The sequence below is a fragment of the Struthio camelus genome, chromosome 1 (genome assembly GCF_040807025.1).
Source record: "Struthio camelus isolate bStrCam1 chromosome 1, bStrCam1.hap1, whole genome shotgun sequence".
NCBI classification, from domain to species: domain Eukaryota; kingdom Metazoa; phylum Chordata; class Aves; order Struthioniformes; family Struthionidae; genus Struthio; species Struthio camelus.
Window position 1 is genome coordinate 144,175,874 of NC_090942.1, and position 13,243 is coordinate 144,189,116.

The window sequence follows — 13,243 nt, forward strand, 5'->3', positions numbered from 1 at the left end:
CATTGAAATCAATGAAACATTCAGATATATCCAGAACATTATTAACCAGTGCAGGCACATTATATGCTTGTAAATCATGGGAGAATCTACCAGCGTACAGTTAACGTGTTCTTGGAAGAATCTTTTACAAATCATCAAGTGCTTGGTCACTAAGCAAATAACTTCTGCCCAGCAATTTCCAAAGAGATGTGCGTGTGTTTGTGTCTGTGTATGTTTGTAGTAAATAAAATATTTTATTGTTAAAATAAATAGAACAGATTAGAAAGCACCTTTGCCTATCAGCATTGCTAGAGGGAAGCAATGAAGCATGAATTCATTTGTAAATACTCGTAAGAATGTTGATTGTTGGGAATACTTTGACTTCGAAAAAAAAATTTGATTCAAGAAACATTTTGTTTTGGTATCGTGAGTACAGATGGCTACATCAGATATTTGTAATGACTGAAAAAATAGAAAATTTGCAGTAAAAGATCAGTATTTTAGATGAGCAACTTTTCTAGCTAAAAGCCTTCATCACTACTCCATGCGGTCATTAAGTCTAGTGAAATTATCCTCATATTCTTTGCTATAAGTTTTCATTCAGTAATGATACTATGTGAATATATTCACGTTACTATCTGCTACCTGCTTTACAGAACAGGAATTAAAGGACTTCTTATGTCTTAAAATATGATTTTATCTTTGATTAACTTTTTATTTTTTTATTTATTTGGGATAGCCTTGTACACCCAATGTTGGGGTCACTCAGTATGACTCATATTAAAAAAATACTGCTTTCAAAAAAACATTGATTTCCAAACTTCTGTAAATCAGATCTTTTCAAAATGAATGTAGTATGAAAATTGTGCACCCAAAATCACAGTAATTTTAAGAAATTGGCTTTATGAATGCCATTTAATGGATGCATCAAATCAGTGACGAAGAACAGTTTCTTACTGCAGAAAACTCATAAATTATGACCCTACATTGTGCTAACTTTTATATAATTAAGTCATACTACAGAAGATATTTCATATTTTAAGTTATACGAAATTCTCAAGAATGGAAATCCTAAAAAATGTTAAAAGTTTAATATTTTTAAGAAGACATTCTGAAACAAGTAAACATAACTAGTTTGTAATTTTTCTAGAAAAAATAATTAGTACCCCACAGAAAACACCAGAGATTAAGAAAAAGACGAAGTTATGGTTTTCCCTGATGTATACATACTTTCTACTGTAAAATGGTCGCTTTCACTAAGTAGGTTAACTACCACCTTCAGTCATATTTTAAAGAAAAAAATCATGATAACGTATAAAGACATCTTCCTCTTGCACACCAGTTCACATTTTATACTTTTGAAGAGATGCTATTATTGTGAAATGCCAGCATTAACGTCCAGTGCAGTCAAAAACCTACCTTCCTATAAACTGTACAGCTTCTTTTGTCAGTCTCTGAGTAAGGTTCTCATAGGATAGTGGCTGCTGGATAATTTGATGGTTCCTCATTAAGAAGCAGTTCAGGTATCGAAAATTATGAAAGAAAAAAAGCAAAATCACAAGTGAAATAGCAATTATTAAAAAGCAATAGCCCAATGCTTGGAAAGGTACTTTGAGGATACCAATAAAATGCACTGTTGCCAAAGAGACTAGAGTGACTCCAATGATTTGGATGGAGGCAACAATGGATTTTTCAGTTCCTTTCAAAAATACGCTGCCTTGCCCAGCTTTGCAGTCTCTAAGATTGGTCACGGTAAGTCCGTAGAAGTAATCAAATCCATGACTGAGGGGGTGGTGACAGAAGTCATTACTGCTTTCACAGCTCATCCCAAGATGCCACTTTCCTACAAAGAGATAGGGACAGAGAGTATTTTTGTAGTTAAATCATCAGACTTACAATGTGCACCCTTCCAAATATGAAACTGTCACTATCTGATTGATGTTCCCCACCCCCAACATTTATTGTGTGCATGTCTATTTTATTCCCAACCCTTTCTTTATACCTTCATCAAAGACTTTTTTTCAAGTTTGCTCTTCTTTTCAGTTAGAAATAGCTTGGCATAGCTCCTGACAGAGACCATTAAATTCTGAGCGGGCTAGCAGGTCACTGCAGAGCAACAGAGCTCTAACAGATAGTTAACTTTGAAAATGAAGCCCTCCTGCATGTGTAGTTAAGTAGTCATAATAAAATACAGTTTTGTACCAGCTATTACTTTCTTAGGAAGAGCCAATATGGAATTATCCATATTTCTGAAATTTATCAGGCAAATCATTCACATTTGACTGGCTTTAAAAAAGAAAACTGTAACAAAGAGGAAGTAAAACAAGAACATTGAAATTACCAAAGCATTTATTACTCTGATGATTGCAAAATATCCAAAATTGCCAATTGACATTATCAGCACTAATTATTGCTTCTTCTTACTTTGGGTGGGTAGAAGCAGGGGAAGGAGGTAAGACAGATATATAAATACAAATAAATAAATAAATATATTTGTATACAAAAAGAAAAAAAAACACTAAGAAGTAAATTACCACCAAATATTGCCTCTCATAGCATTTTGTCACAGTGGGAAAAAATTCTATTTCTGTTTTATTTCAAATGCATAATTAACAAAACCTACAAATTCATCTTGACTTAATGTAATAGATTGTAGTTAAGCCTACTGACATAAATTACGCTTGGATCAATGCTTTCTAGTCTCAGAAAGGACATGTGTCAAATACTTGACAAAAACTTTCAGTGTCATCCTTGATAAAATAGATGACAATTTATATTGCCAGGCCAAATTTTATTTCTACTTTCTATATCAAATTATTTATGCTTTCTATATCTCTATGACATAATTATGACCTCAATAACTAAATATGATGACAAGGGTTGTGATCTTAAAAGAAATAAACAAAAAAACCCTCCAAAACCCAGTAAACCTTCATCCCCATAACAAAGCCGAAAGAAATCTGAAATATTTTGTTCTATAAGCTTCCAGTATAGAATTGGTAGAAAACATATAAAATGGAATAAAACACATATGGAATTTTTCCCTTTCCCTAACCATCACAGTTTTACACAACTGTAAGCAGGAATCCAGATGCAGGCATTCCTGAGCATCTCCAGGACGTTGAGCAGCATATACATCCTGCACTCCTGCCTTTGGAAATGATAAATACGGACACCACAGTATCAAAGAGGGTGAAGATGAGGGTCAGCTCTGATTTTAAGCAACAGTACCTACCAAATGGGTTCGATGTCAGTATTTCTCTTTCATAGATAGCAGAACTAAGACATGGAATGGAAAGATATTCGTCTTAAGTTCACTCATCAGCAAAAATGGGGAAAAAACATAGAAGCCGTGAGTCTAATTGAATGTTTGATTTTCCAATCCATAAACATGGTGAGAGTCTAGTTCTCCTGGTACATCACTTGATGACCTTGGATTAGTGCTTCTAGAAACATCTTCAGTACATCACAGAAAGAGGCTTAACAGCATTTGCTAGCGTGCTTATATATGTCAGTGAAATGGAGGCCTGGTTTTGCTCTCATTCGATCAGAAGTTTTATCATTTACTGTCAAGACGGCCACCCTGACCTCAAAGGGTATTCTGTTTTCCACAGATAGAATGGCTCTAATCACTACTTTTGAAATGGTCCAGTGAATAGTATTGTGATTGATTACAAAAAATAGCAATGCAGACCTCTGTTCTGGATTTTCAGATGTTAACATGGTGCCATAACAGGCTAAGACTGAAACTGAATTTCACTCCCAGCTATAAGAGAGAGATATTTTGGAAAATAAATGCTTCAGTGTTTTCCTTTAGATTTTGGTGACTATCTTTATGAAATAATTTTAAAGTCAGATGTGTGGGAAATTGAGCATTAAGCTATTCTCATGAAGCTGGATAACTGAAATAAAGGTAAAGACTTATAATCATGGACATAAATAATCTTAAAGTTTTAACTTTTAAATTTGTACTTTGATTTTTCAATCTCATAGCAGCAATTAAAATTTGTGAAAAAACCAAAACCACTTAAATACATTTACAAAGTCATTTATTACTTATAAAAAAGTTTGTTTAAACTGGATCTCAATAAAACTAAACATTAAACTAACATAAAACTAAAACATTTAAACAATTAAACTAAACATAAAATTAAACACAAGCCAGGGCAGAAGAATTTTGCAACAAGAAGTTAAGGAAAGGGCAAAATATAGGACCTATTTTTATGAAAAGGCTTTTAGCAAACACAAATTTGTCAGTGTTAAAACGATCTGAGGCCTCAAAAAAGATTTGTTTGGAAGCAACTTAATTCAGATAAAGCAACAGAAGCACTGATGCAAGTTATGTAGGTAACTCTGAAAGACACAATTGTGAAAGATACAATTTTAAATCGACAATGAGGTAGAGAGTTCTGATAGATCTTGAACTGCTCTGAGAAGACAAGTGATGTTTGCGCTCACAATACATATTTTTTATTAGTTTCTTTGACTTCTACACCATTCTTTGTCACAGTAAGTCCTGTTCTGAATTAGCTTTTCAAGAGATTATTGTAATGTGCTTTACATTCCAGAACTTTTCTAAATCTGGGAATAGTGCAAAATGCTCTCATGTCTTTACTAAGTCCAGATACATATTATGGACTCTTTAGATAAGCATCATACAATTTTCAGTAGATTCTACAAAGCTTTTGAGTGAAATTTAAACTGTTAATGGCATATTATGAACACCTTAATAGTTTTGGATCCAAGTTTTTTCACTCTCATGCCACAATTAAGAAATCTGCAGAGCAAAAGTAATGTAATGAAAGGTAAATGAGAAGCAAGTCCTCTCCACCTAAGAAACTTCATTTGGAATTCACGTCTCTTCTTGGTACTCCAGAAGTGGTAATTCTGGGAAGGGTACAAAAATTCATGCTTTTCCTCTATAGATCCCTCACATAGCTGAAAAGAGAACAATTTGAAGACTCAGTTTATTTCTTTTAATATGGTTTTGTGCTTTAAATAAATGGTAAGGGCCTGCAGTGCAAGATGCAGGAAAATATGTTTTATGCATTCAAAGAAATATATTTATATGACATGCATAGTAATATTAGTAATTTACAGTATATGTGCATTCATTATTAACATGGTAAAAATTTAAGCTCTTTCCAACTGAAATTCTGTCACCTCCTAATCTCTCCCAGTTCACTGTTCTGTTAATACTACTTCATCGACTCAGCTGATCTTGCATTTTACACTACAGCCACAGTGTGTCCAAGTATTATATTTCTCATTCTAGAGACAAGGCACAATTCCCAATTTATGCATTAGTGTTTTTGACTTTGGAGACAGGCTACATAGGTAGACCTTACATTCCTCTGGATGCTAAACACCATGCTGGATAGCAGTGGTGAGGAAAAGCTGACCTTTTCCCAACTGTGATCCTGCATTTATAGCAGTAGTCAAAACAATATGGACCTACTTTCACAGGTTCTTTTGGATTAAGAGTCTGACATAGCTGTTTCCCCCAAAACACTGACATTTCTTTCTACCCTCCAGGATCCTAAATTAGTGAAATATTTCAAATTCAATGCATCTGTATTTTTGAGAAAACTTGGTTTTCTTGCAGATTTTCCAACTAGGTCTCTTCCTGCCAGATCTACTGCATGTCACCTTCTTTGTGCCACAGGAGAAAGACAATGAGGTAAAAAAGTGCATGTATAAAATAGATTTATAGCTAAAATATACTTAGGGACATAGCAAGCATAAGAAAGTACATATTCAGAGGAGGAATAAAAAAGGAAAAAGAAGGAAACTTCATTTAGAGAAGAAAAGAATGCCCTTAGAGACTAAAGGGGAGAGCAACTTGGCTAAAAAAGAAGTGACAGTACAGGCTTGCAGAACAGAAAAGCTTCAAATTATCCTTACGCCAATCCATCACAGGTGCAGGATCTGACAACTAATTGTTTGGGAATTGCTGAGTTAGACTGAACGAAGCAATGACTCCCTGACCTAGACCAAGAAGATGTGATAAGAATACCAGCAGAGGCAGAAAACGGGCAGGCTGGGAATGAGAGCCTGCCTTTCTCTTCTTCAAATCTACATAATTTTTCTTTTTGTCATTTACATATGCTCTACACTTAATTTTAATACTCTTCTTGATTTTTTGGAAGGCTTCGTTATACTCTAAGGGTATGGTAATATTACATTTTAAGGTTTCTTAGTTATCATTTCAGGCCACTTGGAAGAACTGTTCATTAAGCATCACGGAGATAACTTCTGGAGATCTAAGTGGCAAGCTGTCATGTTGCAGTGAAAGTAGTTAAAAAAAGAACATTAACTAGGTCAGCCCCCAGAAAATGAGTCAAATTATAGTGCTTGTTACAAACAGAAAAATGAACTTCCTGCAGTCTTTAATTGAATATGGAGCAATAGGAAGTAATTCCATGATGAATACGACAAATAGTTCTGTGAATGGCTTTGTTGCACTAAGGCTCAGATACACCTGCACAAATATCCTTCTATTAAGATCTTCTGTTTTTCTGTTTTGAATCTGTTAGGACATGATGGTATTTTATACTTTCAAAGACTGGCGTATAGCTAAGTAGACTTGCTTAGTTAGGAACATCAACACTGAGGTATCCATATGGTATGGATATTTTTTTTAATGGTGATGTGAATTGCTAGCCTTGTTAAATAGATTGATTTTTAAATAAGAATTACGTCCAAAATTGCAAGCTTTTGTTACATTTATGAATCAACTTGGGTGCATCAAGCTTTTAAAAGAACACAGTAACATACCTGTATGATGATTTCTAAAGAACTATATCCTGACAATTTGTGTACAGAAAGACAATTTATATTACTTAATATAAGCTGTATTTCACAAGCATCTGCTGAAATGCAAGCAAACCTTGCATTTCAGGTGGAACCTCAGGGGCCAAATTAGGAAGAAAAACTTTCTCATTATTTAAATGCTATACCTTTACTACATTCATTTCAACTCTCTTTAGTAGTTATCCAGTGGGGTCTCTCTTACCCATCATTGGACGTTTCTGTGCAAGTTGCTTATCCAGACTATATTTATAATGAAAGAAAAAAATACATTTTTATATTAAACATCTACCACAGGGTGAAACAAAATTCCTAGAAATGAGCGCTTCCCTCCAATGACTAAGAGTAGAATCCACATGGTTAGCTCAGGTACTAATTATCTGCATTATGAAGATATCTGAAGAGAGGTGAAATGAATCCCATTGTTGCCCTGATCTGTACCCTAATCCCTCACTGTTCTCTGCTGCAATCAGACTTCTATTTTGAACTTATACAGAAAACTTTTAATGAGATGGACTGATTTTAAATTTGGCATGCATTTGTTCAGTACTTTGCACAATGAGACTATAACTATACAAGTGAATTAGACATACTTACATGATCAGTTTCACATATGAACGGGAATGTGCTCAGCTTTGTATTAGAAAAAAAAACTCATTATGCTGTGGGGAAAAAAGCTTAATGAAGACATTTAACACTTTATATGGAAAGTTAAGGCACTTTTGATTCAAATGAAGGAAAAATAACATTGCATATTTCAGTAATTTTACCTATTAGAGCTGTTGAATAACCTCTCTGCCTCAGGAGTTTGGAAAAAGTTATTTCTTCAGAAGGAAGCCCTCCAGAAGAGGCAGAAAATAAGAAGACACCAACTCTCGAGAAGGCAGCCATTCCTAAACACCATGAAAGTGAATGAAACCTGGATAATGCAGTAAAATAGTTTTCATCCATTTCTTCTGCATGCACTTTCTTCTTTAAGTGGTATCACTTAAATGACATATTGCCACTAGTCCATTCACCAGAAATTGAGATGCAAAAAAAAAAAAAAAGAAAGAAAACTCTCTACTAATAACTGTGCGGACAGCTATCACATAAACAGCTGCAGCCCTTTCTGTGGGCATTCTGAGGTACAACATATCTGAAAGAACTTGAGCTTACATAATTCATTTTTCTTCTGTAAAGGGAAGGAATGAAGCTAGGGATTAAGTGTGAGCACTCCCAAGTTTTATTCTCAGAACGTCCACTTTCCTTATACGTTGCTTTCTACAACTCTGTCAGGCTATTTGAGAGAAGGCAGTTGAAGCAGGGAAATTTTACAGGCAGGCACATAAAATATCATCATTAAAAAAGAGCAGGAAAGAATCTGAATCTGGAACCTACTGGCTAAGGTATTCACTCAGATTTGGTGGGAGAGGGCCCCTGCTCAAATGGCATGAACAGACTTTCTTAAGTTCCAGCCTGGGTGCATTAAAGCAGCATCATGTATGAGCTAATAATAAAATATTTAAATAAGGAACAGTAATTTCAATACCGAGAATCTGAAAAAAAACAAATCTGAGCTTATAAACTCTGCTGTCAGTATGAGGAATTTGGGAGCTCAGGTTCATGAAAATTAGGTTACCGGGATTCCAAATGAGAGTTGGCTCAGAATATAGACAAAACAATGAAATATCTATGCAAATCTGTGAAGATATATCTTCAAGAAATCTGAATTATGCAACTTGATGATTGCACTGCCAAAATTACATGCCTAATATAGGCGACCAGAATCTTCTCTTAGGCATCTATTGTGGTTAGAAGAGAAAAAGACCTGTTAGACTAGCTTATTAAAGACAGCTCCACCTACTTTTCAAATGCTACCTTCAGTTTTTCACCCTTATTCAACATGCTCAATTTTACTGAGTAACACTTTAAGTAGTTTCAGTCACCTATGTCTGTACTTTTTTGAAGGTGTACTTTCATCTCTCATAATTGAAATCAGTGTAATTCCACTAAGTTACCAGAATCAAAGTAAGGTACAGAACAATTTTTTTTCATCATTACCTTTCTCTGAGATGTTTCATCAAATTACTGCATTTTGGAATATTTTTCATCTCCATTAGCAAGATTTTAAAATTTCTTTTTTTTTTCCTCATTGTGATTCTAGTATCTTCCATAATAATCCTGTATTAGCTCCTCACTGACGTTTGGAAGTCATCTATATTTAGTAATTCCTAATTTAATTACGACAAAGTTCAATTTTTGTAGATACAAGGAAACGATCAGGATTAGTGACTGGGAGCAGATCAATCGATAAAAAAATCAGGTCAAATACCAGTTTTTCAGAAATAAGAACAAGGATCACAATGCAACGTGACCTGTGGCTTTACCTACAGCAAATATTAATAGCAGTGTAGCTATAACAGATATATACAATTTTCCTTTCAGCAGAACGTAATGGAAAATTTAGCAAGCTATATTAGTTGGCACTTCTGCAGCAGCTTGTTACTTGATTTGAATGAACACGAACACATCAAGTAGGCTCCAGAGTCTTGCTTTGCTTTCATTCCCAGAAGCAAGGACAGGATGTTTTATCACTAATGAACAAGTGATTTGATTAATGTATAATGATCCTTGCTAAAAATTATGTTAAGGGAATGTTAAAGCTGCACAGTTAAGCACTGAGGGGCTTAGTCCCAGCCCATTAAAGTAAACATATGAATCTTTATTGTCTTAAATGGTCTTTGGATCAGACCCTTTAAACATAACAAAAATTATTCAAGTTACAGGTACTTTCAGGATTCTTAGCATTGTGAATGGGAAGATATACAGCAACAATACTTACGAGGAAAGGGGGATTTTTGCTTTCTTCTCCTCAGTTTTAAGAGCTGTTGGAATATCTTAATGAAATTTCATCAGAAAAAAAATTAATTTGCCTAAGCCAAAACGTTTTGAAGGAACAGAAATATCTCAGCAAGAGAGTTTAAACTGAGTTCTGCCTTGTGTCTTCCTAGATGCTCACTGAGTAAATCAGTGCTGATTTGAACAATGGGCTTTCAATGTTCTCCTTTAGATGTTGCTCTCAAACGCTAGTTTTCATGTTTCTACAGGAACACATAAGAAATATGGCTCAATTTGAGGCCCCATGGAATCCTCTGCGATGCTGAATGCTCAGGCTGCCCTCATCACTTTAGGAGCAGCCTGAAGGCAACTAGGGAAGCAAAAGAGGCCTCGTGAAGGCAATCATTTAGATAGTGGAGGCAATCCATGAAAACTGGTTGCTACTTCCACTTTAAATAACCACAATCAGATGTTTGCCCTGGTATTTAAAAAAATATATTCTCTTTTTTAAAAAAAAAAAAAGGCTTTATTTTTGTATGAACTCTTCTGAAACCTGAGAATTTCCCATCTATGGAAGATTTCAAATGTTGACCAACTCTACTGAGCTCGATTAAGTACTGACCTGAATACCTAACCAAAGACATCAACAAAGGACAGAGAGAAAAAAGAATATGGCTTATTGAAAATTAAATGTGATATATATATTAATAGAAAAATGGGATTTTACCTGATCTGATAGGATATCGTCCTGTCAGGAAAGCTGCCCTGCTTGGAGTACACAGTGGAGATGCTGCTATATGCTGAGTAAGTGTCACACCTTCCTTAGCTAGTCTGTCAATATTAGGGGTTCTAGAAAAATATAATTGAAAAAAAATTATTTAGAACTAGGCATGGTGAGATCAAAGCATATGAAGCAAAAATTATCAAAAATATCAAGACCAGTGTATGCAAATTATCAAAACCATAGTGATATTGCAAGTCTAAATACAATTATAGTAAATAACTTTATATTTATTAGGTGTCAATACCAAAAATGACTTTGTGGTACTGTGCTAAAAATCTTTTTCCCCACTTTCATCCACTTGTCATGGACAATATTAAACTGTGACACTTGGTTGTTGTATTTCAACCCCTTTTTATGCATTCCTAGACCTCAAACTGTAACTCTGCTACTTACATGGCCTTTCTGCTTCAGCCATAGGGAGGGGAGAGACTGCAGAAAGGTGCTGTTTGCTTACTCCCTACTTGGAGGTGCTTCTCCCTTTCCTCAACAAAATTTCGAAGAAGAATAGAGACAATAACGAGGTCCATTGGGATCTGATTGTCCCAGAAAGAGAGTGAGAGTATTGGTTGCCCTGGATAGTGAGATGAAAATCTCTGAGATAAGGAAGATGGATACAGCCCTCTCAGTGTTACTGCCATTGGCTCACCAATAAAATTACATTAGCTGAAGAACAAGGGGTTACAGGGAGAAATGGAAAGTGTCTACCCAGAGAAAATCAAAATTCCATTGATCCCTTTTCAAAAAGGGATATGCGTTTTTTGGGGGGGAGGAGCAGAGAAGAAGATGGATGGTATAACTTATTAGGAGAGATTCAAATGGTCATGCTTCTATATTAATCTCTATATTAATGATGTTTACAGACTACATCTGTAATATTAGACCAGGGCCACTTCCAAGTTTCCATATCTGCACGTGAACCTTGTCCTCATACATATGAAAATTGTTTTTTGCACGGTGAAATTTTGTGCCCTTGGCTCTACTGGAAAAAAAAAAAAAAAAACAAACCACCTACGCATGCAGACTAGCCAGGAACTACAGCATGCTCTAGTGAGTTCCTGACCTGGGAGACTAATGATCATGACCTCAAGGCACACTACTCCTCCCACCGTTAAGGGTGAATATAGTCAGAAACATTAATTTTCCAAGAAACTTTTTTTGCTATAACATCACCTATAGACAACAAGCAGTGTGATGCATTTTCTTCATACTCTAAAATTTAATCCTGGATTTTCACATCTAAGAATACAATTCTTTTAGTGTTTCTGATCCTTTGTGGGGGAAGAAGGGGTGATACAAACATCTGTGCTATATATCTTTTTTTCTTGTTTAAAATCAGAGGCTGTAAGATGAGTTGTTTTTGTGAGTTACAAGGAGCTTTCACTTCCAGCTACCTTCAACAGGAACAAGGGAACGTAACATTCAAAAAGACAGTGCTTTTAGCCTGAATGGTCTATTTAACTTGATCACAGCTTCATTTTGCACCACTGAAACACAATGAGTAAGCTCAACTTGTTGTGCTTTTCACACAAGCATCATACCTAACTTAGCAGTAATGATCATTCTGGGGAACATTACCGAATTAGTCAGGTATATTAACACTGGTTTTAATAAATTTAAATTACTACGGTATAAAGACAAGTGACATAAAAAAAAATTAGCACTTTTTTCCTAAATAGTTAGTGATAAGTTCTTCTCAAATCACAAGACTTCTTCAAAATATGTTTAATTCATACTTGTGCCAAATTAATTTTTAAAGAAAATTATTGATTATGTTTTACTTCTCTGAATCTTAATGTTATTTTGGTTGCTCAGTGATCTGTTTACAATGCAATGCTTTGGGTGGATAAAGTACAGCAGCTAAGACTTTTCTTATTACTAAAGAAAAAAAAAAAGTAAAGATTAAATTTTCTATCCTGTAGCAAGACTGATTCCATATAAAGAACCTTATAAGAGCTCTCAATACTGTTGGTTTTCAATTTTACAATCTTTAGGAAAAATACATATAAAACCATGATTCCCCCAAATATATCATCATACCGTAAGGTTCTGTTCCCGTAACATCCCAGGTCTCCAATACCAAGATCATCAGCCATTAGTAAAATGACATTGGGATTTGAAGCACTGTGACTACTGATATTCTTTATGGCACGTTGGCAAATTATTAGAAATAAAAGAAGTCTCATCTTCTTCCTGGTGTTTGAGAACAGGTGGAAACATTATAGATAAAGACTATAACTTTTTGTTATTTGACTGTTCCTGTAATTTAGTCCTATTATTGATTTGGATTCCACAGTAGAAGAGAAAATTAGATTGTCAATTTTTTGACTTTTTTTTCTCAATAGATTTTTTTAACTTTATTTTCTTTCTCTCACATTTTTTTAAATTAAAAACACATTTAATATATATCTGATGTCCCTTTCGATCCCTTCCACCCAGAGACGAAGTACTTACTTAAATAAAAACAAGCAAACAGCAACAACCTCAGTGACAGTACTTTTGTATATACAGATGTGCTATCAATAAATCATGATAGCAAAAAAGTCTTTTTTTTCTTTTGAGCTTAAATTCATTTCGAGGAACATGAAAACTGAAACCATTTAGGACCACAATTTTCAAAGTTCACTTAAGAAAAAAAAGTTCAAACTCTGCCACTGAAGTAAATGATTGAACTTCTCTTCAACACGGAAAAAAAAAAAAAAAATCTATCTAGAGTTTCTTGACAAGAATAAACATTGTGGTAAAGGTTACGAAAAGATGCGCTAGCAAATTACTGAAGTGATTCTTTTTTTTGGAAAAAAAAAGCTGTTCACAAATCTTTTAAACATCAGGGCCGACAGCAAAGTTATGTAA

At 34.6% G+C, this 13,243-nt stretch overlaps 1 protein-coding gene across 13 annotated transcripts in view; it reads right to left on the reverse strand.

Moving 5' to 3' along the window:
* Nucleotides 1-13,243, reverse strand: part of STS (steroid sulfatase) — a 115,206-nt gene that overhangs the window by 77,519 nt on the left and 24,444 nt on the right. For all 13 annotated transcript variants that reach the window (XM_068921491.1, XM_068921577.1, XM_068921543.1 and 10 more), the window contains 4 exons: nucleotides 12,431-12,583; nucleotides 10,337-10,458; nucleotides 7,560-7,682; nucleotides 1,399-1,822 (listed from right to left, as the gene is read on the reverse strand). In XM_068921491.1, the coding sequence (XP_068777592.1) occupies nucleotides 1,399-1,822; nucleotides 7,560-7,682; nucleotides 10,337-10,458; nucleotides 12,431-12,583 (822 nt within the window). The remainder of the gene's footprint in view (nucleotides 1-1,398; nucleotides 1,823-7,559; nucleotides 7,683-10,336; nucleotides 10,459-12,430; nucleotides 12,584-13,243) is intronic.